Source organism: Haliotis cracherodii, unplaced genomic scaffold (assembly GCF_022045235.1).
Source record: "Haliotis cracherodii isolate W230 unplaced genomic scaffold, xgHalCrac1.p SCAF_8, whole genome shotgun sequence".
NCBI classification, from domain to species: Eukaryota; Metazoa; Mollusca; class Gastropoda; order Lepetellida; family Haliotidae; genus Haliotis; species Haliotis cracherodii.
In genome coordinates, this window is record NW_027266341.1 from 27,490,153 (window position 1) to 27,517,314 (window position 27,162).

Sequence of the window (27,162 nt, forward strand, 5' to 3'; positions counted from 1 at the left end):
AAAGCGATTTATGTCAGTTATGTAAAAATATATTTTATTTCTTCTCCAGCTGTCCAGAGGAAGTGTACCATTCTGGAGCAGCTCCTAAACAATCTTTGTCTAGTGGACCTGTCTAGTGGACCTGTCTAGTGGACCAATCTAGTCGGGTTAACAAACGTAACTAATTAATGAACTGATAACACTTGAAAAAAGTCCAGCATCTGTTTAAAAAAGTAGTCAAAGATACCAAACATACCAACATGGATAGAACTATTTATGACGTAAAATACTTTTATGTAAAATGCTTTGCATTTGTCTTCAGAACTATATTACACTGATTTCAATTCTGACATCGATCCAGTAGTTGATACGCCCTTAAGAAGTTGTCCCCACGAATGTTGGGTTCCTGAATGCTGATTCCTGCCCAGTCCACTTCCTGTCCCCGCGGAACAGCTTGAGGGAGGGTCTGGGTATCTGGAAGCCCGCCTCCTCACTGGTCACAGAGGACATTTCATCAAGCTGCTGACGGAGACGCAGACGTCTGTAGAGAACAACATATACACCAGATCACGACAAAATCAACGAATAATACTTCAGTTTTGATTACAGTGACAACACTATAAAGCATGGAGGCGTGCATTGACGACACTACAAAGCAAGGAGGCGTGGGTTAAAGTGACTACACTATAAAGCAAGGAGGCGTGGTTTAAAGTGACTACACTATAAAGCAAGGAGGCGTGGTTTAAAGTGACTACACTATAAAGCAAGGAGGCGAGGTTTAAAGTGACTACACTATAAAGCATTGTGAGTGAGTTTGGTTTTACGGCGCTTTTAGCAATATTCCAGCAATATCACGGCGGGGGACACCACAAATGGGCTTCACACATTGTACCTATGTCGTGAATCGAACCCGGGTTTTCGGCGTGACGAACGAACGCTTTAACCACTAGGCTAACCGACCGCCCCCACACTTTAAAGCAAGGAGGCGTGGTTTAAAGTAACGACACTATAAAGCAAAGAGGCGGGGTTATATGTGACTATTAGATGAGGTTTGGCGTGGTTAAAGTGGCTATACTAAAGAGCAATGAGGACATGGGTAAAGTGACTGTACTATAAAGCAAGGGGGCGCGGTTGAAAGTGACGTACATAAATTAGGACGTGGTTTAAAGTAGCTATACTATAGAGCAACGAGGGCGTTGATTCAAGTGGCGACACTATAGAACAAGGAGGCGTGGTTTAAAGAGACTAATAGGGCAAATTGGGGGTGGTTTAAAGAAGCTATACTATAGAGCAATGACACTATAAACATAGGAACTCGTTATTGGTCAGTAAATTAAAATATATACCTCCTATATATAAGTAGGGTGTGTATTTTGTTTACTGACCAATAACGAGTTCCTGTGTTTGTTAACAGTGACTACCTATAACCCAAGGGTCGTGGCATTCGGTAAGTACGCTTTGTCACACAATACACTATTATACATAGATCAAGGGGCGTGGCCTACGGTAACTACACACTAGGGCAAGGGGCGTGGTTTACAGTGGCTACAGTATACAACAGGGGAGGAGGGTGCTGGTCAACCTACCGTCTGTATCTGGCGATGGTGAAGGCGGCAGCGAGGACGCAGATGGAGAGAACGGTGGGTACCATTACATACAGCACGACGCCTCCCTGACCGCCACCAGCTGCTGCAACAGGAACAGTAGATTACAGTCGTTGGCGTGTCAGCAACAAACATTTTAAAGACATTTCTATAAGGCGTCCTTATATGTGAGAGTATACGGTATTAAATGTAGTTGTTTTGATAACTGACCCATGGCTTGCTCTTCCGAGAAATCGGGGGTTTCCTGCACCAGGGCAACGGGCTGTTCATTGCAGGTCAAGGTTGGTCGGTATCCTGGGAGGACATAAGATGCCATTATGAAATACACTAGTTGTATACTGTCAAGCAAAAGAAAGTATACACTGGAAAATTGGATTTGGCCAAACAAATACAAAAGCTATCAAAACGTTCAGTCGTGGAAACGTTGCAAAACACGGTCCAAAACACAAATACCATACCCATATCAAATACATCTTCATCGAATAACCATTTCTTGTTTTAGTTTTAGCCACCATCAGACATGGGTGTATACTTTCTTTTTCAGGTTAGTATAGTGCTGTCAGCTATCCTGCGTAAAGTACAGTATCATCTGTTATAACACCATTTACAACTCGAAATATACAAGACATGTCCTGAAATGTACCAAGTCACACGTGACACGGAAGACTAAGATTGCTCTAAGAATGAACCAAGTCCACGCTACACTTTGGTAGCTTGGGTAGTCATAGCACCAATGCTGCTTTCTGCAGTGGACCCCGCACTGATGTATAATTTGTAAAACCATTGTGTACGTCGCCATACCATTTCTTGAATATTGTTCTAAAGTTTGTAATACATCCAAACACCAGTCTCCGTAATACATTCGTACACCCGTGCGCGTAATACATCCGTACACTCGTCTCTGTAATACATCCGTGCACCCGTCTCCGTAATACATCCGTGCACCCGTCTCCGTAATACATTCGTACACTCGTCTCTGTAATACATCCGTACACCCGTCTCCGTAATACATTCGTACTCTCGTCTCCATAATACATCCATACATCCGTCTCCGTAATACATTCGTACACCCGTCTTCGTAGTACATCCGTACATCCGTCTCCGTAATACATCCGTACACCCGTCTCTGTAATACATCCGGGTGTCCATAATACATCCATACACCCGTCTCCGTAATACATTCGTACACCCGTTTCCGTAATACATCCGTACACCCGCCTCCGTAAAAACATTCGTATACCCGTCTCCATAATACATCCGTACATCCACGTCCGTAATATAATCGTACACCCGTCTCCATAATACATCCGTACATCCACGTCCGTAATATAATCGTACATCCGTCTCCGTAATACATCCAAACACCCGTCTTCGTAATACATTCGTACACCCGTCTCCGTAATACATTCGTACACCCGTCTCCGTAATACATCCGTACACCCGTCTTCGAAATACATTCGCACACCCGTTTCCGTAAAACATTCGTACACCCGTCTCCGTAACCCATCCGTCTCCGTAATACAATCGTACAGTCGTCTCCGTAATACATTCGTACAGCTTTCTCCGTAATACATTCGTACAGCTTTCTCCGTAATACATTCGTACAGCTTTCTCCGTAATACATTCGTACAGCTTTCTCCGTAATACATTCGTACAGCTTTCTCCGTAATACATCCGTACACCCGTCTCCCTAATACATTCGTTAACCCGTCTCCGCACCTGTCTGTGTGGCCACGGTCTACTTTGTTTGATTCAGATTAGGGCTCCATTCCACAAAGCGACCTTAGTGCTACGACTGTTGTGAGTCTATGTTAAAGTATGGGCGTTACGATCATCTCAGCACGGAGATTGCTGCTAATATGGACCCAGACGACTCTATTCATGGCCGGTTTTATGGTACATGCTTGGAAGACTTTTCCTAAATTTGACACATCGTTGATAAAAAAAATGTCCGATGAAATATATTGTTTTGACTTATGCAATATATACTTATTTTACTTATTCTTTTACAGTGAAAACTGACTTGCCTTTGCATGTGTGTGTGGTGGGTGGGGTAGGGTACGCTCATCTTGTAACCAACAACTGACAAACACTCCATTATTTACAGGCTGTCGTGAGTTGAATTAATGCTGACCGACGCAAAAAATTGTACTCACTCTCGCACGTGCATCTTCCCGAGACAAGGGAGTTAACTAAATATCAAAGTACAGTTTCCACAGACAGTTAACTCCCTCGCCTCGCGTAGATGTCGCACGTGAGTCTTCCTTACCACTCACCATCTTGCTGGTCGTTTTTCCGGCACTGCGCGCCACTTGGATACTGTGCAAGGTAGTCCCGATCAGTCGCTACCCTGTAGCCGTCCCGACACTCGCAAACCTTGGTTGATGGATTGCACACCTGTTCGTACTTATTGGCACAGAACATCAATTTAGAAAAGTCACATGGTTCTCCTAGCAACGACAACGTGATGGATGGCACCTTCAAGCGGCAACGTTTACCGTCGTTGGAGGGTTCGTAAGATGGCGGGATGCACGTGCATGTCCCGCTCTTACAGAATGTGGCGATCCCTCCACACTTCTGCTTACCGTCCTGGCAAGGTTCGGACAGCTGGACAACTAAAACACGGACATAGAAAGTTGTATATCAATTATTGTTTATATAATTTCTTATGCTGGTATCACATATCCTCTGCTCGTCCGAGGGGGCACGGGTGGTCCAGTCGTCTAAGGCGCTGCGATTCGCTGTGCAGAGTTGCGTCCCTTGGGCACGCAAGAAACCTATGATTGTGGGTTCGAATCCCGGTTGGCCCAAATTATGTTTCAGCACCATACCCGTGCTCGTGGGTTTCACCGAAGTGGTAAACGTCTGAGACCTGCATCACTTCGGGCTTTCCTGCCACATTAAGCTGACACGCCGCGATATAACTGGAATACTGTTAAAACCGGCGTTTAACCCAACTCACTCACTCACTCACTCTGCTCGTCCGAAACGGGTTCCAACGTAATTTCCGACCTTAATGCATTAGGGGCTTGTCACATGACCCATTTTAGAAAACCATACCATGTGTTATAGATACATGGAATGCTCTTGGATATGTGCTTTCAACAGTATCATTAAAATAAATAAAAACTACCAAAATATAGCGATTTAAAATGGAAAAATCTAAAAATTCGGTGATTTTTGAAACCCTTTATCAGAAACCCTTATACTTCAAGACCAATGTCGAAAACCCCTATCAGAATGGTATCTGCGGAAAGAGCAGACCCTTGGCAGTAATCTCAATAAAAACAAACAAATGCAAGGGGGTTGGGTGTGTGTGGGGCTGGGGTGGGGTGGGGACGGTACGGTAATGTCAACGCGCATACATTTAAGGTGGACGAAGTATGCACAGAACGTTTCCCCAAGTTCGTAATACATGTTTGAGATCCTAAGGGCATTACCTCCGCGACTGCATACTAGGAACAGGTAAGATGGCCTATTTCAAGGGATTCATGTGGGTACTTCCGGTACGACCCTAAGTCCAAAACCAGTTGATATTCCCGGCTGTCCTAAGGATATGTGATGTTTACTCACTTCAGCGTTTTACACATAAAGTCATGGCTCGAAATACATTTGAACATTTGGCACGATGTAGCAATGTAACTGGGCAAAGGGTATTGTATGAGAAAGTTTAAATGTAAGCAGTAGAAGAAAAAAACAACCCCAAAACATGGGTATACCTATCAGTGATAAAATACAGCAGTTGCGGTATTAAAAGTAAGATTGAACACCTTTCATCACCTGCCACGGTGGCTCAGTGGGAAAACAGGTTCGATTCAAGTAACCACGTGACAAAATAACAAGTAACAACATGATGATGTTTATCGCTAAGAAAATGGGCATTTCTTGAAAAGCGCACTTTGCAATTTTTGTCATTACTTCAAGTAATATTCATTATTTCTTAATCCTTTTGAGCTCTCTTTCAGGAACATGCAGTGATCACTCCCGCTGTCCCAGAAAACCACAATTTGTCGAATGACGTCAACAATCTTCAGCTTTGACGTCGTTTCTAGTGTAACGTCATTTTCAACCATACACCACAATAAGATTCGGATGACGGAAACAATGCCGCCCGGATGACGGAAACAGTACAATGGTGCGCGAGAAGTGATATTTGCACTTGTGCACATACGATTTTCTAACCATATTAATATGAATATGTATATAGCAAAGATGTGTAGCATTACAACCTAGCTGTTGCCATAGCAACTTCAGGAGTTGTATCTCTAGTTAGCACAGTGGAGTCTGTCTAAACCGAACTTGCATGAGACCAAAATTTAGTCTGGTTTAGACAGAGGTCCGGATTTGTGAGATTCGAGCAAATCTTGGTATCTCGCACATGCCCTTAACACTGAAGAGCGAATATCCCACATATGTAGCAGATCTATGAGTCAGCGTCAGTGTGAAGTAACACTGGCTAGAAGTATTTAAAAATCATTTAGGGTTAGGGTTGGGGTTACGTTGCCCTATCACTGTGAGGGAGCTTACAAGGACAACACTCTAGGTTTGGGTTAGGGTTAGGTTTACGTTGCCCTATCACTGTGAGGGAGCTTACAAGGACAACACTCTATGTTTGGGTTAGGGTTAGGGTTAGGGTTAGGGTTAGGGTTAGGGTTAGGGCTAGGGTGACGTTACCCTATCACTGTGAGGGAGCTTACAAGGACAACACTCTATGTTTGGGTTAGGGTTAGGGTTAGGGTTAGGGCTAGGGTTACGTTGCCCTATCACTGTGAGGGAGCTTACAAGGACAAAACTCTATGTTAGGGTTAGGGTTAGGGTTAGGGTTAGGGTTACGTTGCCCTATCACTGTGAGGGAGCTTACAAGGACAACACTCTATGTTTGGCGTGTTCCATCTCCTGGTGTACGGATCCCACCACCCTAAATTTCACAAATGTGGAATAAACTTAAGATTATGAGGAGAGTCGTTTACTAATTCCGACAGTATGGTAGCTATCACACTATTAAAATGCACCGATGACACTAGTTCTGAAAAAAATGGTCATGCATTTAACCTTTTTACACTACTATACTACTGAGTGACCACTTAAGAAAATATTGTTTTTCACTAACCTTTATATTTTCGACCAACGACCATATTCTTATGACTATAACTCTATAAACTAAGTGCATAAAATAATAGGACTTAGGGAGTTTCTAGCTGTGGGGTTTGGTGAGCGCTCTGTGAAAAGTGTTTTAAAGTTTTACATCAAATGATGTGAACATCAGAAACGACACCAAACCCTGAACATAACTCTATAAACTAAGTGCATAAAATAATAGGACTTAGGGGGTCTCTAGCCTTGGGGTATGACGGGTGCTCTGTGAAATGTGTCAACATCAGAAACGACACAACCCCTGAACATAACTCTATAAACTAAGTGCATAAAGTAATAGGACTTAGGGGGTCTCTAGCTTAGGGGTTTGACGTGGTGCTCTGTGAAATGTGTCAACATCAGAAACGACACAACCCCTGAACATAACTCTATAAACTAAGTGCATAAAGTAATAGGACTTAGGGGGTCTCTAGCTTAGGGGTTTGACGTGGTGCTCTGTGAAATGTGTCAGCATCAGAAACGACACAACCCCTGAACATAACTCTATAAACTAAGTGCATAAACTAATAGGACTTAGGGGGTCTCTAGCTTTGGGGTATGACGAGTGCTCTGTGAAATGTGTCAGCATCAGAAACGACACAACCCCTGAACATAACTCTATAAACTAAGTGCATAAAGTAATAGGACTTAGGGGGTCTCTAGCTTTGGGGTATGACGGGTGCTCTGTGAAATGTGTCAGCATCAGAAACGACACAACCCCTGAACATAACTCTATAAACTAAGTGCATAAAATAATAGGACTTAGGGAGTCTCTAGCTTAGGGGTATGACGGGTGCTCTGTGAAATGTGTCAACATCAGAAACGACACAACCCCTGAACATAACTCTATAAACTAAGTGCATAAACTAATAGGACTTAGGGGGTCTCTAGCTTAGGGGTATGACGGGTGCTCTGTGAAATGTGTCAACATCAGAAACGACACAACCCCTGACTCCAGGCTTCCACTGTTTCTACAACACGATATAGGCACAGAGAACAACATCTAGGTGTTGGGATCTACCTGGTATGCACTTGGTTGGGACGTCGCTGTCGGGAGCGAAGCCGATATCACACCAGCACCGCTTCCCACAACCAGCCTCAGTCTCCAGACAGCTGGCGTCTTTGGGACACATCACATCGGATGTACAGAAGTTGCCGGGCACAACTACAACAGAGCAATAAACATGCACACTTACCCGTGTTTTCTACATATAGATACTATAGCTGTAAAATGTGAGGGGACTCAGTCTACAGTCCTCCCTGGTTACATTGCCCCTGGTTATAATGTCACCCTGGTTGTAATGTCATCCTGGTTATAATGTCCTCCTGGTTATAATGTCCTCCTGGTTATAATGTCATCCTGGTTATAATGTCATCCTGGTCGTAATGTCATCCTGATTATAATGTCATCCTGATTATAATGTCATCGTGGTTATAATGTCATCCTGGTTATAATGCCATCCTGGTTATAATGTCATCCTGGTTATAATGTCATCTTGGTTATAATGTCATCCTGGTTATAATTCCGCCCTGGTTATAATGCAATCCTGGTTATAATGCCATCCTGATTATAATGTCACCCGGATTATAATGTCATCCTGGTTATAATGTCATCCTGATCATAATGTCATCCTGATTAAAATTCCATCCTGGTTATAATGCCATCCTGGTTATGATGCCATCCTGGTTATGATGTCATCCTGATTATAATGTCATCCTGGTTATAATGTCATCCTGGTTATAATGTCATCCTGGTTATAATGTCCTCCTGGTTATAATGCCATCCTGATTATAATGTCATCCTGGTTATAATGTCATCCTGGTTATAATGTCATCCTGGTTGTAATGTCATCGTGGTTATAATGTCATCCTGGTTATAATGCCATCCTGGTTATAATGTCATCCTGGTTATAATGTCATCTTGGTTATAATGTCATCCTGGTTATAATTCCGCCCTGGTTATAATGCAATCCTGGTTATAATGCCATCCTGATTATAATGTCACCCGGATTATAATGTCATCCTGGTTATAATGTCATCCTGATCATAATGTCATCCTGATTATAATTCCATCCTGGTTATAATGTCATCCTGGTTATGATGCCATCCTGGTTATGATGTCATCCTGATTATAATGTCATCCTGGTTATAATGTCATCCTGGTTATAATGTCATCCTGATTATAATGTCATCCTGATTATAATGTCATCCTGGTTATAATGCCATCCTGGTTATAATATCATCCTCGTTGTAATGTCATCCTGGTTATAATGTCATCCTGATCAAAATGTCATCCTGGTTATAATGCCATCCTGATCATAATGCCATCCTGATCATAATGTCATCCTGGTTATAATGCCATCCTGATCATAATGTCATCCTGATTATAATGTCATCCTGGTTATAATGTCATCCTGGTTATAATGTCATCCTGTTTATAATGTCATCCTGGGTATAATGCCACACCTTCAACGTTCACGCGCAAACATTAAATCACGGGGGTGATGAGGAATCTTGAGGCAAAAGCCAATCCACAAGATAGGATTTTGGAGCAGTGCTCATACTTGACACACTGACACAATTATCAGTTGGCCATAGGCAGATTTATGTCAAATACAAGAAACAAAACTCTTTTCGTATTCACGTGAAAGTCGATTGTACGGTTCCGGCTACATGTGTTTATGGATAACTATCACTTTCGTGTTCGCGAAACACATACAAAGGCAGGTCAATTGTTCAGTGACAAAATACGGGAACATATGATAGAAGTCAAATTTGGGTATTGCATCGGACATCATTTTCGTCACTGGTGCGTCAAATTTAGAAATATCATCCAAAGACGTTTTTCAACATGTCTGAAATGATATTGTCCACATTTGACCCCTGAAATAATGTTTGAATAAATAGCTAGGATTGAATGGGTCGGTCTTGGTTCTTGTATAATATTCCATTTATCATGCCAGTAAGGTCTGATTGTCACACGCCTGGTTATAATGCCACCCTGGTTAGAAAGCCAAATGTTCTGTTGGACGAAAGGTGGCATTATAACCGGAGAAAGCTGTGTATCACCTTCATCGGAATCCAGGGTTATTGTATTCAACATTAAGGACAGCATGGGACAAGTTGAAGACAAACTGAATCTATGATGACCGTAACATATCGTACTTTCTACCAGAATAAAGAGACACGTACGGTGTTGACACTGAAGTTCTTCTGTCGTCCCTCCGCTGGGGGTCGTGTCTGGCACCGCACCTGCAATATACACCAGTTCTTGTACATCTTCCTTGTGGTGTAAATGCATGTGGCATACCTTTGTGGCACTAAAGTATTTCTGAATCGCTTAATCTTATCAATTACTGCAAAGTAAAATATTGTTACAAACTGAAAGATATTTAACTTGTTTAAATGCTAAAAGTTTAATAAGAGCTTATTGTAAACTTAGAATTTCATTGCACAATTTTAATGTAAATGTATGTCGCAGGTCCAAAGACGGTGATATTATGAGCTCTATTTGTACCAACTGTTCATCCGGAGAAGTAGAGGATGAATACAATGTCTTACTCATATGTGAAACGTATGCCCATTTAAGGTATAAATTTCTCCCCATGTTGAAAGGTATTTTTAAAGACCGCCAGTTAATGATAAATCTGCTAAACTCTGAAAATCCTGATTTGATCAATGCTGTTTCTGTATTCATAAAACATGTCTTTAAAATGAGGAATGTGTAACTAGATTTAATCATGTACATCACGTGACAAATGTTAATATCCAATCTGCATTGTATTATGGGCCTTGATGCCTAAATTACTGAATAAACTGTCTGTCTGTCTGTCTGTCTCTTAATACATGGACATGCATTAAGGTAAATTTGATCATTGAAACAAACATACTGCAATTTCATGACATGTGTGTTGATAACTATGCGGTGACGTATGCACCTGAAGTGTGACACGACAAAGACCCCGAGGCACTATTTAAACCAAGGAACAGATTCACGGACGAAAGTAGAGCCATAAATAAAAACATAAATTATTTTCTAATAAATCAAATATTTTAAATCTATACATTCTGTTGATATACTTATGATCAGAGTGAGTGAGTTAAAATTTAAAGTCACAGCGGCATTATTTCAGCCATATCGTGACTTGTCTTATGATCAGAACTGACTGAGCAAACTCAACTCCAAGTCTGGATTCATACCAGATCCTTCTGAGGACAAACAAGCGAACAACTACTGTCTTCTACTCTCTATTCGGGTGAAATTAAAAGTGCATTAGTATAATGAGAACTGTACCACAATCAATTGTAGAGTATACTGAGTGAGTGAGTTAAGTTTAACGCTACTTTAAGCCCCAAGTGGCTGAGATCATATACGATAACAATGGCAAAACAAAAGGGGAGAAGTATGTTGCTAAAGAAATCTGGTATTCACGACACCCACAGGTCGGGAAGAGGGTATTAAAACACGAACCCCTACAGGTGACAGACAGAAGTGGAATATTTGATTGAAGCACGAACCCCCACAGGTGACAGACAGGTGAAGTGGATTAGTGTATAGAAGCACGAACCCCCACATGTGACAGACGGTAGAAGTGGATTAGTGTATAGAAGCACGAACCCCCACAGGTGACAGACAGAAGTGGATTAGTGTATAGAAGCACGAACCCCCACAGGTGACAGACAGAAGTAGATTAGTGTATAGAAGCAGACAGTAGAAGTGGAATATTTGATGCACGAACACCAACAGCTCAGAGACAGAAGTGGAATATTGGATTGAAGCACGAACTCTACGTCAAGTAAGGCATCATGTTCAACAGACAGATAAGTCTTTGAAACCAAGGATTAAGCACATCTATAGTACAAGACCACATAACCTTACAAGAGCTAAGCAAGATGAACTAGAACCCGGATGTATATAAGATGACGTACCACGTGTACATGCCGCAACTATATGACACGTGACTAAAAGCTGTGGCATATAAAGAACCAGTCCGTGCGCTACCCATACCGTGCCCTGGAGATCTGTTTGCATTACCACACGTATTTTATAAAGGTTCTCCCAGTGGCTTTGTTTGACGTTCCCCAGGGCTGTATAATCTTAACGCACCGACTGCTTCTAACGATTGCAGTAAAGTGCTTCCTATTTCCACCACAACTAGAACGAACAGAAAAATAGCAGATGCTAGAGTCGATAGTTTCCACAGTCATCAGCGACAGAGGCGTAAAACTACACACAACAAGCGTGCTCATGTACTGTGATAAACTCGAATTCCAGCGTTAATAAAAATAAAACAGAATGTTGGATTCGTGTGCTGACGATCAGGTGCCTCACTCTGGCAGTGTGGGTTCGAAGCCCGGACGGGACTCAACCCCCAAAAGTACGAGAATGTGTACTTTACAAAGGAAGTGTTATCCCAAATATAACATTTGTTACATTAGATTAATCGTTTCAGTTATAATATAATGACAAATTACGTCGAAATGGCTTATACTTAAAAATGCCAGCTGACAATCCGAGTTTAGGTCTAGTACACGGTGATGAACGAGACTGGCCGAATGAACTTCACGTGCCTTGGCGACATTGTCCGAACACTTCCCACATGTCCGGCTCATTTTCAATTTCAGCCGGTGTAGCTTCTCTAAAATTGCCACAGTCGCACTGTCCGCCAGTACAAGAGGAGAGGACACCCATACACTGTCCTGTCTGACAAGCATCGGAAAGGAGTTTGACACCAGGCCTGATGCAATACTTTCCGTCAGCCGATGTCGCCGTCAGCGGAGCTCCGCACGTGCATATTTTTAAATTTGTGTTGCACGCGCTGCCAGGAGTTCTGCATGACACTGTTTCGCTACACGCTTCTCCGAGTCCTGCCGCTGAAATAAAACAATGTCAAACATACATGTCATTTACCTACACAATCTGCCTTTGCGATACGTATCCCCAACAAGCTGCATTTGCCATTAGTGTACAAAGGAATTGCGAACACAACTGTACATCTTCCCGAGGCAAGGGAGTTCACAGACGGTAAAAGTCCAGTTTCCACCCTTGTCGAACTAGGCTGAAATTTCAAGGCTTGATCGTAGCGCCACCAGTGGCGATTACGAGTTATTGACCTCCTATTGACCAATCAGATTCCACCTCTCATATCACTTGCATTTTCTTTAAATGAAATGGCGGCGCCGAGTGAAGACGATCTGATCTAAAATCAAGATCTATATTGTAATACAACGGGTCTTTCCTCGCACAGTGCTCAAATCACATAAGCACATTGATTAAAAACATAAACAGATTTGGAAAATATCTGTCATCGGCCATTTGACGGTACATATGCTTTGCATATTATGCAATCGACCGAAATATGCACGACAGTTTACGAACCGGATGTTGATTTCGTTACGCTATTCTGTTTGGACTATGCAGAGACTCGTTGGTCCAGCCAAAACAAAATTCCATAATTCCAGCCTAGTTCGACAAGGATGGAAACTGGACTTTTACAGTCAGTTAACTCCCTTGTCTCGGGAAGATGGCAACTGTACAGCCTTAAAGTACTGCCAAAGGCCCGTGGATTTGGTGACATCCAGTGGTGACACATTTCCCGTATTCTCCACGTTTACGTCAAAATTAATGTTTACTCGATGTTCTGGGTCCACTTGCACAAAGCGATATACGCTAAGGTCGCTTGGTGCATGTGGACCTTGGTGAGACATTCGTCGCATCTTGGGTGAGACTGAGGTTGTGGACGTGAAGTAAAAACGATGGTGGGTGATGGTGTTGGTTGATAGTTAAGTCACGGCGTGTCAGCATAATGTGGTAGGAAATCCGAGTGTATGCAGATCCTAGACGTTTACCACTTTGATGAAACCCACTTGGCACGCCTAGGGGACGCAACTCCGCACGGCGAATTGTGGCGCTTGAGACGACTGGGCCACCCCTGCCCCCGGTGAGAGTGAAGCTATGGGAATAGTGAGTATGGGGGAAAACTGAATGTGAGGTTAAGTGTAAGGGATGCGGTCAGATGTGGGGAATGGGCGCACTGATGGTGCTGTGCACTGTGGATGTGAGTGAGGTAAAGGGAAGTGTAAGGGTTGCATGGGCGGATACAGAGGGGGCGGGGGGTGGTGGTGGTGGTGCGCGCACCCCCTTTTTATTTCGGGTGCATTGATGAGGTGAGGGCCGGCAGGGAGGAGAGGACATAAAGCATACTGGACCATTGCATGTACGTTGCATTGTACTCCAATAATTTTCTAATTGTATCACAGTGGCACGCATCTTTCCGCAGCAAGGTAGTACCTGACCATAAAAGTCCAGTTTCCACCCTTGCCGAACTAGGCTGGAATACATTTTGGCTGGACTAACGAGTCCAATGCATAGTCCAATCAAAACCGCGGAACGAACTAGACATCCGGTTCGTAAACAATATGAATTGCAAAGTGCAGATTTGGGTCGACTGCGGGATTGGCAAAGCGTGTTGACCGCCAAATGGGCGTCGACAGATATATTAATTTTTTAAGGTTTTTAATCACGGTGCACAAGGTGATTTAATGCACTTCGCGAGGTAAACATGTTTTTTGACAATGTCGATCGATTTATCGATCAGATCGTCTTGACTGTGTTTGTATCAAATGCAAGTGATATAAGAGATGGAATCTGATTGGTCAACAGAAAGGACATAGAAGGGACATAAACCGTAAAAGCCTCTGGTGGCGCTACGATCGAGCCTCTAAATTTAAGCTTTGTTCGGCAAGTGTGGAAACTGGTTACCTCCCTTGACGATAAGTGGCACCATTTTAATCTTGTCTCGTGATTGGCTCAGAGCTTTCATTTTCTATGATCAGTATACTATTTCTTCCAAACATCAACAATCATCTCCAACCAAACCTGAAATGATGCCTGTAGGGGACAAGTTCACTTCAACCCGCATAGGGTAGAAGACGTCTTACCACGATGAAGAATCATTGGTTAAAAAGCAGTCCCATTCTCCCTTACGCGTCTACTGTCATATTTCAGTAATGAAAAAGTGAGAAAGGGATGTCAGAGCAATGTTTGATAATGGCGCACTCCCTTAATTTGGTAATAATATCAACACAAATGATTCACCTTTTTCAGCTGAAAATGCTAGAAATGTGTTAGTGCGGAGACGTATAGCGCATTTATGATCATTTCCGTTCAACAGGCGCAAAGCATTATCTCTTGCAGTGGTTTAAAGCAAAAGCTTCTTTCCACGACCACCGTTGTAAAATTCAAAAAAGGTAAATGCTGAAAGTGTGAGTGAATGATTGAGTTCAGTATATAGAAATAATGACAAGGACTGTCCATTCTTAGCATATGAAGCATAAATTGATATGAACATAGCTTAGTATGCGAGAGTGTTTTAACACCGCTTGTACAATACTTCATTTATATCACAACGTGTCAGCTGAATGTGGAAGCAACGCCCAGAGTAATTAAGGTCCAACACGTTTAAAGACGAAACCCACAGGACATTACACTGACAGACCAACGGGCTTATCGGGCTAATCTGAGACCCGAAACCACGATCCTGACACCAATGGTTGCATCACCTTAGCCCACTGGACCACGAGGTTACGTTGTGCCAGTGAAACAAGCAAGAAATACTCATGTTCCCCGCCAATATGACAATTCTGGTTGTGTGCAAGGCATTAGCCCAACAGAAACTACCGCCATCAAAGTCAAAGTCGATGCTATAAAAACTCGAAAAATATTTTTTTCACAAGTCTCAAAACTATTAAAAGGCACGAGTTAACCACTAGATCTAGCTACGTGTTGTTTGGTTAACATAACTCATGGTTTTTGAGTTCTGCTCCGGGAACGAAACTTGACGGACAGAAGGAACACCCCCAACCCCCCACTCCTCAGGCCAGGAGGCAGGAGGCCACATGGTCAAACACACGTACTTGTGAAGCAGGCGGTTCTCGCGGAGTTGGGCGAGAAGTCCTTCTTGCACTGGCAGCGATACTCGGTGCAGTTGACAAGCTTACACAAGGCGTTCACTGGGCACATGGTGTCATTACCACAAACGTCGTACACCTTGGGGAGAACCGGCGCTGGAAGAACCCATAATGATACTTTTATAGCAGTCAGAAGATAATATTAATATAGCAGTATACTGCAACGGGCATGGTCTGGAACTTAATAGTGTCCCATTAAAGTTTTAAAAATCGTGTAATGTTCACATGCAAAAAACGATGACCATCTGGCCCTCTGAAGGTGGCGGATTTGCAGCTGTCTGACTCATCCGAATAATGAAAGTGATGCTACGGCTTAGTGAGGTCAAAAATGAAATTATCGATATTTATTGTTGGTTCAAGTTACTTGGCACTAGATAGTTTGGGATGAGTTGACAAAAAAATGCACGTGCGGCAAGTACCTTGTGTTGTGACAGAACTGCTCATGGCCTGCTGTGCTGTGGAGGACGGCTGTATGTCAGCTGACGAGCTGGCGCTGATGGTGGCCACGGGAGTAGAGGTCAGAGCCTCGGTCTGAGACATGGCAGGGGAAGAACTAGCTTCCGTTTGCGAAGGGGCGATAGAGGAAGAAGCATCGTTCAAAGGAGCCACAGAACTTGATGGAGCTGCAGAACTTGATGGAGCCACAGAACTTGATGGAGCCGCAGAACTTGATGGGGCCGCAGAACTTGATGGAACTGCAGAACTTGATGGGGCCGCAGAACTTGATGGAACTGCAGAACTTGATGGAGCTGCAGAACTTGATGGAGCCACAGAACTTGATGGAGCCGCAGAACTTGATGGGGCCGCAGAACTTGATGGGGCTGAAAAACTTGATGGGGCCGCAGAACTTGATGGAGCTGCAGAACTTGGTGGAGCCGCAGAACTTGACGGAGCCGCAGAACTAGACGGAGCCGCAGAACTTGATGGAGCTGCAGAACTCGATTGGGCCGCGGAACTTGATGGATCTGCAGAACTTGATGGAGCCACAGAACTTGATGGAGCTGCAGAACTTGATGGGGCCGCAGAACTTGATGGAGCCGCAGAACTTGATGGAGCCGCAGAAATTGATGGGGCCACAGAACTTGATGGAGCCACAGAACTTGATGGGGCCGCAGAACTTGATGGAGCTGCAGAACTTGATGGAGCTGCAGAACTTGATGGAGCTGCAGAACTCGATGGAGCCGCAGAACTTGATGGGGCCGCGGAACTTGATGGAGCTGCAGAACTTGATGGAGCCACAGAACTTGATGGAGCTGCAGAACTTGATGGGGCCGTAGAACTTGATAGAGCCGCAGAACTTGATGGAGCCACTGAACTTGATGGAGCCACTGAACTTGATGGTGCCGGAGGCTTCGGTACACATATGTCATCGAACTGTTCGTCAGTGAAACCTGAAACGAGGTCAACCAAGTAAAAGTGCCGATGAGGTTTATGTAATGAGATATTTATAGAACGCAACTGCAACACGGACTTACTGGCTAGGATGGCACTGTGGATGCAGTAAGTCTTGAGACCGTACTGCAGACGCTCGTCCGTGCTGACCTCCCTGAACTTGGTCTTGCAGCCACACTTTCCCTCCGTGCCACAGACCAGACCTCCATCGCAGTCCGTTATGCCCCCACATGTCTCGTTGATGGTAGCGACCAGGTAGACCTCGGGGGCCAAGGACTCTGGCCTACACAGCCCCTTCCCCGTGTCCTCGTACCCGCCCTCGCACGCACACTTGCCGTTGTAGCAGAGGCTGTACAGGGTGGCGCACACAGTTGCTTCGGGGTCGCAGTCGTCTCCCAAAGAACGTACTGAAAAACATGGAATTAGTTTGGAATCGTATGTACCGAAGAATAATTCAGTGCGTGTGCCCTTAATGCTAGTCAACCACGCATATCGCCGATATAATGTCAATGAGGTTGTGTAACGTACTACTACTACTACTACTACTACTACTACTACTACTACTACTACTACTACCACCACAATTTTATTACAGCAAATCAGGATGTAAACCAAAATACTATATAAGCGCTCTATATCTGTGTGAATTATGTTAATGCGCCGATGGGTTTCTCATCTTTCTGTAGATACGGATGAGCAGAGTTACGTCCCTTAGTTGGACGAGGAATCGTTTAGTCCCAGATCTGCCCCGGATACGTGTGTACCTGTTGGTATGCATGCAGGTCTACGTACCATCTTTACACGCTGTCTTGTCTAATGCTGCTGATGTGCCTTGGGGACACGTGCATTTCTTCACACATCCAATCGCCTCACATGTTGCGTTGCCCGTGCACTCGGTGTCGAGCACACATATTCCGCCCACGGGAACCTTCTCTGAAAATGTCCCAAGTGTTTGTTTTCACAATACGTTTGTTGTTTAACACCGCACTCCAATATTCCAGCTATATGACGGCGGTATGTAAATAATCGAGCCTGGACCAGACAATCCAGTGATTGACATCATGAAGATCGATCCTTAATTTTTGATGCGATGACATGAAGCCTGACCACCCGATCCCGTAAGTCGCCAACCAAGGGTTGCTGAAGACCTATTCTAACCCGGATCTTCACGGGTTCACAATACGTAGCTGGGTTATGTATTGATATTTGTTTTACTCGAAACAAAGAAGAATATATCATGTTGAAATAGAGACAAGAGCCATTTACATTTACCACTTGTCAATATTACGTTTTGAATTAATGAATGTTTACAATCAAGCGGTTGCACTTATATTATTAATTACGAGTTTACAATACAGTTACAGATTTCCAGAAGTAATTATTCAAAATAATGTTGAGTTTACAGAACAACATTTTCCAATACAATGCACGAATCTAGATTCGTGTTTAACTCTTATTGTAGTGTACCTCTTTCGGGTGTTTCCGCACACGCGGCGTCGTCTATGCTTTGTCCTGGAAGAAGTCAAACGTTGCAGGTCAGTTTCACGGACACTGTTATAATTGTAGTGTGAGTGAGTGAGTTTGGTTTTACGCCGCTTTTAGCAATATTCCAGCAATATCACGGTGGGCAACACCAGAAATGGGCTTCACACATTGTACCCATGTCGGGAATCGAACCCGGGTCTTTGGCGTGACGAGCGAACGCTTTAACCACTAGGTTATCCGACCGCCCCTGTTACAGTTTTATTCTTTCAACCAGTCAACTCAGTTTCCCCCAGTCGCACAGGACAGGGACCACTCAGCAGGCATAACAATGTTAAATCAATGTTGAATCAATATCGTGCTTCAACGTCCAATGACAGTGACAGTTGATGTTGAAATGTTAACATCAGATATCAATGTTGAAATAAACGTCGGATGTTTAGCATATTTTCAAATATCTAAGCCCAATGTTAAATCAATGTTGAAAACAACGTGACATTTCAACCAATCTTCAAATATCGAAAGGCAAAATTTAAACATTGAGACAATGTCATGGGCCTGCTGGCCAGTGTCAGCCTCGTTCCCGGTCTCCGTGTCTGAGACCACCCCCGTGGTCTTGTGGTAGAGCGTACGCCCGGAGAGTGGAAGGTCCGAGGTTCGATCCCCGGCCGCCTCATACCAAATGACGTTAAAAGATGGTACTTGTTGTTACCCTGTCTGGCGCACGGCATTAAAGGGCTAAAACAAGGACTGGTCAGCTCGGAGTCAGTATACTGTGTCTGAGTGGGGTATTCATGTTAAACTGCGGCATGGTATCTCAGTGTGCTAGCACTATAAATCGGCATCAGTCCGGACTAGTACAAGCAGCCACACAAGTGTGCGTGCATGCATGTACGTGCGTGCGTGTTCTGTTGTAATTAGCGTTATGTTATTTTGCTTTGCCTGTTTCATCTTATTCTTTTATTGTTTTTGTTTAATACTAGTATAGAAATATGTATACACCCAATGCATTGGCGTTTCTAATAATGGGTCCTCATTTATGGAATGTATCCTTGTATTTTCTGATGGCGATGTGTGTAAGGGCTCCGAGACTGTGTGTGGCTATTTTTGTAATCCGGGCTAATGCCACACAGTTGTCTGACTCTTAACCGAAAAGCCCCCTTAATGTCTAGCGCCAGACAAGGTAACAACAAGTAACATCTTTTAGCATCTTTTGATATGACGCAGCTGGGATCGAACCACTGCCCATCCCGTGTCGGCTTATTGTGGGAGAAAAGACCGAAGTGATGCAGGTCTCAGACGTTTACCACTTTGGTGAAACCCACGAACACGGGTAGAAACATCATCGGGACGAAGCGGGGTTCAAACATCATAGATTTCTGCCGTGCCCAAGGGCCGAGTTGCGGCGTCCTAGACGATTGTCCACATGTGCCCCCTCAGGGGAAAAGAACATTCAGTAAAGTTAGGTAGATAATGTGTGAGGATTATTCCCGAACAGCTCACCTATTTGTAGGTTATCAGGAACACATTCCCCGGCGGAGGGCAACGCAGCGAAAATGTCGTCAGAGGTGACCTTGTTCCCTGCCCGACACACACATTTTTGTTCGGAGCCACATTCCTGGAACAAAGCGTCGAGGCAGACGGTGTCAGCGCTGTTGCAGTCTTCACCCAGTAGAGAGTACACCCTCCCGGCCAGGGGTTCCGGCTTGCAGCGTTTCCCGTTGTCGGAGGCGTACTTTCCAAGGTCACAGGTACACGTGTTGCCGATGCAGGAACCGGCAGCACACACGCTGCCAGCGTCGCCGCACGTGTCGCCGAGGTTTCGCACTGAAAGGGTCAGAGGATAATATGTTTAACGCCGCACTCAGCAATATTCCAGCTATATGACGGCGGCCTGTAAATAATCGAGTCTGGACCAGACAATCCAGAGGCTGACATCATGAGCATCGATCTACGGAATTGGGATATGATGACATGCATCAATCAAGTCAGCGAGCACGACCACCCGATCCCATCAGTCGCCTCTTACGACAAACATAGTCACCTTTTACGCGAAACATGGGTTTGCTGAAGGCTTATTCTCTACCCGGATCTTCAGGGGTCGTCAGAGGATCAATGGAGATCAAGCACATATATTGGGAAGGGTGGGTATGAATTCCGAGAGCATTGTGACCAGCATGGGTCAACATGAAGTTGCCGATGAATGTTTTCGTTGGCGAAATACTTGAATAAAAGCTATATCTGTGATTTTGATTAATGGAGTTTAATTAAATGTTTAATTAGAGTCGGATCAAGGAACAATACTCAAGTCAGGAAGTGAATTGGCCGATGGCATTCATCTGTATTCACGAACAGACACTGACGTTTGTATTACCTGGACACAAGAAGGGGAGATTGAGAGGTGGGATACAGACTGGGGTAAATCTGGGATTTGGGAATTCTGGGATCTCGTAAGTTGATGGATAAGTTAGTGACTGGTGACTTTTCACCGATTGTAGCAAGATTTCAATATCACGGTAGGAAACAACAGAATGGGCTTCAAACATTGTACCAATGTGGCGGGTCAAGCGTACACTAACCACAGGGCTACCTCAGGCCCGATAAGCCGATAAAGAGTATGTTATGAGAGATGCCTATAACTTTACAACAAAACAAACGGTAATCCTATACATCAAGCGAAATCGTAGTTCCAGTTCCACACCAACAGATTAAAACAGGGTTACCTCTCAGACACTCCGCACCCCCCGGGCTGGGCTTGTAGCCGACGTTACAGATGCATACTTCATTACGACAACCAAACTTTTTACACAAAGCGTTAGCGGGACAACCACCCGGCTCGTCCAGACAGCTGTCCAGGATATTCAGCCCTGTAAAGACAATGGTGAAGGGTTGATGCCAACAACGTATTAATGAATGTGATGCGATTGTGCAACTGAATGAAACCATGGCTCCACATTCTGCCCGATGATGTATCTTTCTACGGCAGCTAGATCCACTCTAATTCCAACATAATATGATAGGTCCATTTGTTTATTGATCGCATAACTCAAAGCAGAGAAAGGGGTATGCGTCCATTGCCTACCCTTTTCGCGGACACCTAGTGTCATTACTGGTTTTCATAGGTACATTCATGTAAGTTTCACAATTTTGTTCTTTACGTCCAAAGGAATCTATTTCGGTCGATACTATAGATCGGTTATTCTCTTGCATTAACATTTTATATTTAAATATTGAAAAGTCCCTTAGAATGTGACCCGTTTGTAACCTTGGTGATGAAGACGAATTTCATTTTATGTTTATTTGCCCACTTTTAAGAAAAATAAATCATTTTTATATATACCTAATGATAACTCTGTATGTCTGCTGTCAAACAAAAAATATGACTTACAACAACAAGCGCCTTTTTGCATTCATCATGTTTTTACATTCCGCTAGTTGTTTTGATACTACTATACAAAAAAATATGTTACTATAACTGTATGTCTATGTTACTCACTTGTACATGGGCCATTATACATTAAAATACTTTTATTTTCCATGTAGCCCGCTCATGAAGCCTGCTGAGAAGTCAGTCGGAACACACCTTAGGTAGCTTCCTCATCCCGCATTACTAGGGTTGAGCTGACATGAACCGATGTTTATTCGAATGCATTGTGTAAAGGGAAGTAATTCAGACTGCGTCGTCCGCTAGCTGTCAAAATGACTGAATCAAAGCATTTACTCGGTGAAACGGTCTGTATGAATGGAGGTCGGTGACGGCACACGTACTGGGTACAGCACACCATACATGTATACCCCTCGGGGTCGCTGGACAACTTATAACGGCCTTTAAATTGAGTACTACAGCTGCCTACCTTGACACAGAGCTAGAGATGCGGTGATGATGATCAGGAGGCTGGTGCCCATCGTGAAACCTGCAACATGCACAACAGAAGCCTTGGCTACGTGGAAGTAGAGGTGTGAGAAGTTGCCGCAGCGTTAGCCTAAGTTGCAGTATACGTATTGGTAACGTTACTAGTTATACAAACAGCAGTCTCAACTGCGACTGTCGTTAGCCAATGTAACAGAAGCGAGATATGAGGCTTTGGTTTAGGAACTTCGTCGGTTTATGAAGAAGAAGAAGAAGAAGAAGAAAATTATTTTTTTTACGTGTCACACACTGTACAACAATGACAATAAAATACACAAATAGTGTGTACAGTGTCCGGCCATTATGGCCTACGAGCCACGCAGGACGTCACATACATATGAGTAAAAATACATAAAAATGAGTTATCACCAGTGCAAGGTCAAAATTGAAAGGAGAACATTCTGATACTAAGAAATAAAATACATTTAACTAAGTTGGTAGAGACGAAAGACATAGTTGTCTTCGCTCATACATGTGATGAAGAAGCGCGACTAGGGGTCTGACCACCCTATTGTTCCGCATAAAGAACACGGTCTGACCGGCAGCGGACATCTGTATAAAGTTTGGAGTTGATTGAGAAAATAAATTCCATAAATCGTAGCGTAAATCTGTATAGAGAGAACGTTCAGCTAAAAAGTTTATTTCATCCTCAACAGCATTGCAATTACATAATTTACACATACGTTCAATAAGCGGTGTTTTGGGGCGGATGAATCTTCCCAATTCTATTTCTAATGGCAGTGAGCCACAGCTAAACTTATTTAATATACTGCGCTGACATCTGTTCACCAATAAACTGACATAGGGTTCTACTGATAAAGAATCTTTAAACAATCTGTATGTACGTAAAGTTATTACCATATCTGGCCCGTATCGTTCCCGAGCCCATGTAACCAATCAGAATGGTCTAAGGATAACAGACATACTTATAAGTTAAACTCTTCAGTAGAAATATTATTTAGATCATAAATTGGTAAATGTAAACTGAGAAAGTAGTTGAAAACTGTGTTATTCCAGGATCTACGGAATTTTACTGACCATACTCAGCATTCGGGATTGATCTGCAGCATGCACAAACTGGCACAAACTTCTTGAGATGCGAAAGGAGATTTGTCAACTTGATACAAATGATTAACTACCAAATCACGTGTTAATCAGATTACATTGCCCCTTGTTTAATGAACTATTACCCCAAGTTCCGAGTCTGCGTGTAAGGCTGAACTGCCTCCTGATCCAAAGGTGGTTGATAACTCTATTTACTAAAGTGTATTTACTGTCAACTTCCAAAGTTGAGAACAGCTAGACATGATCAGCCTATTGAGACGGATCGCGGGGATAGCGGCAAACTGCGAGTCACGAAACGTAGACCCCGTGACACCCCCAGCAATTACTGACTAGTTACATGCTGTTTTTAAATGCAAAGCCATCAGTCTCTTTAGAAATATGAACACAGTTTAGAAATACATCTAGTTTCGAAACCTCTGTGAACAGAGGAACAAGTCGTGTCTTCTACAGGTGTTGTGAACAACGTGTGTTCATGTCGACATTGCAGAGTTTGGTTTAATGTGGATACCATGTCATGTTATCCCGATTGTAAACAGTGTTCAATAGTCTGTAAGATACACGTCTGCTCCTAGTTTGGTTGGTTAGATGAGTGTAAAATGTCGAAGGATCCTGATCCTTTGCAGCAATAGGTGTTGTCTTAGCCATTCCTCAATTTTACTGTCCGGCGTCTGCGTGTCTTTCTACTTGGCGTCTGTCTGTATGTCTTTCTACTGGGTGTCTGTCTGTATGTCTTTCTACTTGGCGTCTGTCTGTATGTCTTACTACTGGGTGTCTGTGTGTATGTCTTTCTACTTGGCGTCTGTCTGTAAGTCTTACTACTGGGTGTCTGTCTGTATGTCTTTCTACTTGGCGTCTGTCTGTATGTCTTACTACTGGGTGTCTGTCTGTATGTCTTTCTACTTGGTGTCTGTCTGTATGTCTTAGTACTGGGTGTCTGTCTGTATGTCTTTCTACTTGGTCTCTGTCTGTATGTCTTAGTACTGGGTGTCTGTCTGTATGTCTTTCTACTTGGTGTCTGTCTGTATGTCTTACTACTGGGTGTCTGTCTGTATGTCTTACTACTGGGTGTCTGTCTGTATGTCTTTCTACTTGGTGTCTGTCTGTATGTCTTACTACTGGGTGTCTGTATGTCTTATTACTGGGTGTCTGTCTGTATGTCTTACTACTGGGTGTCCGTCTGTATGTCTTACTACTGGGTGTCCGTCTGTATGTCTTACTACTGGGTGTCTGTCTGTATGTCTTTCTACTTGGTGTCTGTCTGTATGTCTTAGTACTGGTTGTCTGTCTGTATGTCTTTCTACTTGGTGTCTGTCTTAGTACTGGGTGTCTGTCTTTATGTCTTTCTACTTGGTGTCTGTCTGTATGTCTTACTACTTGGCGTCTGTCTGTATGTCTTACTACTGGGTGTCTGTCTGTATGTCTTACTACTGTGTGTCTGTCTTTATGTCTTACTATTGGGTGTCTGTCTGTATGTCTTACTACTGGGTGTCTGTCTGTATGTCTTACTACTGGGTGTCTGTCTGTATGTCTTACTACTGGGTGTCTGTCTTTATGTCTTTCTACTTGGTGTCTGTCTGTATGTCTTACTACTGGGTGTCTGTCTGTATGTCTTACTACTGTGTGTCTGTCTGTATGTCTTACTACTGGGTGTCTGTCTTTATGTCTTTCTACTTGGTGTCTGTCTGTATGTCTTACTACTGGGTGTCTGTCTGTATGTCTTACTACTGGGTGTCTGTCTCTATGTCTTACTACTGGGTGTCTGTCTTTATGTCTTACTACTGTGTGTCTGTCTGTATGTCTTACTACTGGGTGTCTGTCTTTATGTCTTACTACTGGGTGTCTGTCTGTATGTCTTTCTACTGGGTGTCTGTCTTTATGTCTTACTACTGGGTGTCTGTCTGTATGTCTTACTACTGGGTGTCTGTCTGTATGTCTTTCTACTTGGTGTCTGTCTGTATGTCTTAGTACTGGGTGTCTGTCTTTATGTCTTTCTACTTGGTGTCTGTCTGTATGTCTTTCTACTTGGTGTCTGTCTGTATGTCTTACTACTGGGTGTCTGTCTGTATGTCTTACTACTGGGTGTCTGTCTGTATGTCTTACTACTGTGTGTCTGTCTGTATGTCTTACTACTTGGCGTCTGTCTGTATGTCTTACTACTGGGTGTCTGTCTGTATGTCTTACTACTGTGTGTCTGTCTGTATGTCTTACAACTGGGTGTCTTTCTGTATGTCTTTTTACTTGAAGCTCGGCCTCGAGATTACACCATATACAACAAGGTTTGCATTTCGTGCGGCCAAACTGATTTTGTCCAACCCTGATTAAATAGTTGATGGGCGCACCCCGCTCAGTCCTGTAGATCGGCTAGCGTCGGTAAGCTTGTATATTATGGTTGCCAACAATCATATTCCTTCGTTGGCCCTCCGCATTACTGACTCAGTCAAGAGGCGCATGTCTGCATAAATTTACCTCCCAGGATAAACAAACTTATATGCAAAACACCATACATTAGTGTACGTTATACTGGCAAAACTTGGTCTGCCACGGAGATCCTTTTAGCAGTTGACAAGTGGGGTCACGCCTTTATTGCCTTATGTAGATGGAGATGATATTTACCCATGTCGGAAATATACTTTAGCATTGTTCATTGTAGGTTCTTGTTTGAGACCACCGACGTAAGTAACACGTTTTGTAACGCAATTATTATTCTGTTTACAGATTTTTGTTTTATAATTTGTTCCTTCTATACAGATCATTTGAATCAATTAAGGGGAACTTAAAAATGAGACGTTGATAGGAGATTGTCACAGAGAAGTAATGGACTATCCACCCGTGGACAAGCTTGACAATCTAGCTATAACGTCCTCGAAACGGCTTTTGGACAGTGGTGTTACCTTTTCGCGATCATCTGGTATCATCACTACTTGATAGTGATTCATTAACACATGCTCATGATATAGTCGGAATTATACAATCGACTCTGCTTTTGGCAGATATTTCTTATGAATATAGAAAGGGTTTTGTCGCCTATATTTATAGTTATGGAATTAATTTTGTCAGTTTTATGAACTTAACTTATGAACTTATGAACTGAAAATATCATAGCAGAAATACTCTTTTGCATGTATAAAATTCCATTAGATGACAATAAGGAAAATATTTTATGGATGTCAACTTCTTTATTATGAGGAACACAACGTTTTGGAGTATATACTTACTCTTTCATCGGGTGAATAAATGCTATGACACAGAGAACAGATATATTTACCTGTAAGAACAGTACTAAGATAACAAAGGTGGAAACTAAACAAGGGAAGCCAACAGTTAAAAAGCGCTGATAGGTGATTAGCAAAGAACAAATTGATAACAATATTTGATATTCTAACATATCAAACTAGAATAAAATGTTATGATTGTGTTTGGCTAGAGCAGTAGGATATACCTTACCTTACCTCCCTCAGTGTCTATAGTGCGGGTAGCGATGGGTGTCGGCCGGCTGATGCGGGTATAAAGTGAACGAAGGGCGTGAGGAAAGTACTATATTGTGTCCGTGCCGCGCCCATCTTCGGGTAGGATGTTTGTACAATGTGCAGGGAACATAGGTTAGCACTGCAATCACAATCAAAGAGA

The 27,162-nt window shown here is 43.2% G+C and overlaps 1 protein-coding gene across 3 annotated transcripts; it reads right to left on the reverse strand.

The window, feature by feature from the left end:
* Nucleotides 1–115: 115 nt before the first annotated feature.
* LOC139450570 (uncharacterized) lies at nt 116–27,030 on the reverse strand. Of its 3 annotated transcripts, none has more exons than XM_071232326.1 (16): nt 26,980–27,030; nt 22,415–22,474; nt 21,284–21,427; nt 20,064–20,387; nt 18,546–18,590; nt 17,871–18,011; nt 17,162–17,485; nt 16,106–17,077; nt 15,633–15,782; nt 12,288–12,590; nt 9,909–9,968; nt 7,738–7,881; nt 3,860–4,198; nt 1,794–1,877; nt 1,566–1,665; nt 116–520 (listed from the first exon to the last, which is right to left on the reverse strand). In XM_071232326.1, exons 2-16 carry the CDS (start codon nt 22,464–22,466, stop codon nt 355–357), a joined length of 3,348 nt encoding a protein of 1,115 aa, XP_071088427.1. In that variant the 5' UTR covers nt 22,467–22,474; nt 26,980–27,030; the 3' UTR covers nt 116–354. The 3 variants fall into 3 exon arrangements, with proteins under 3 accessions (XP_071088427.1, XP_071088426.1, XP_071088428.1); XM_071232325.1 differs by having other exon boundaries at nt 1,566–1,668; XM_071232327.1 differs by lacking the exon at nt 12,288–12,590 and having other exon boundaries at nt 1,566–1,668.
* Nucleotides 27,031–27,162: the final 132 nt, after the last annotated feature.

Bases quoted from the DNA above. Each gene is read 5' to 3' on its own strand.
- LOC139450570 (XM_071232325.1), bottom strand. From the start codon at position 22,466: ATGGGCACCAGCCTCCTGATCATCATCACCGCATCTCTAGCTCTGTGT. The intron at 17,078-17,161 runs GTAAGTCCGTGT...ACCTCGTTTCAG, and splicing joins CCACAGTGCCATCCTAGCCA to GTTTCACTGACGAACAGTTC. The intron at 1,878-3,859 runs GTGAGTGGTAAG...ATGTCCTCCCAG, and splicing joins GAAAAACGACCAGCAAGATG to GATACCGACCAACCTTGACC.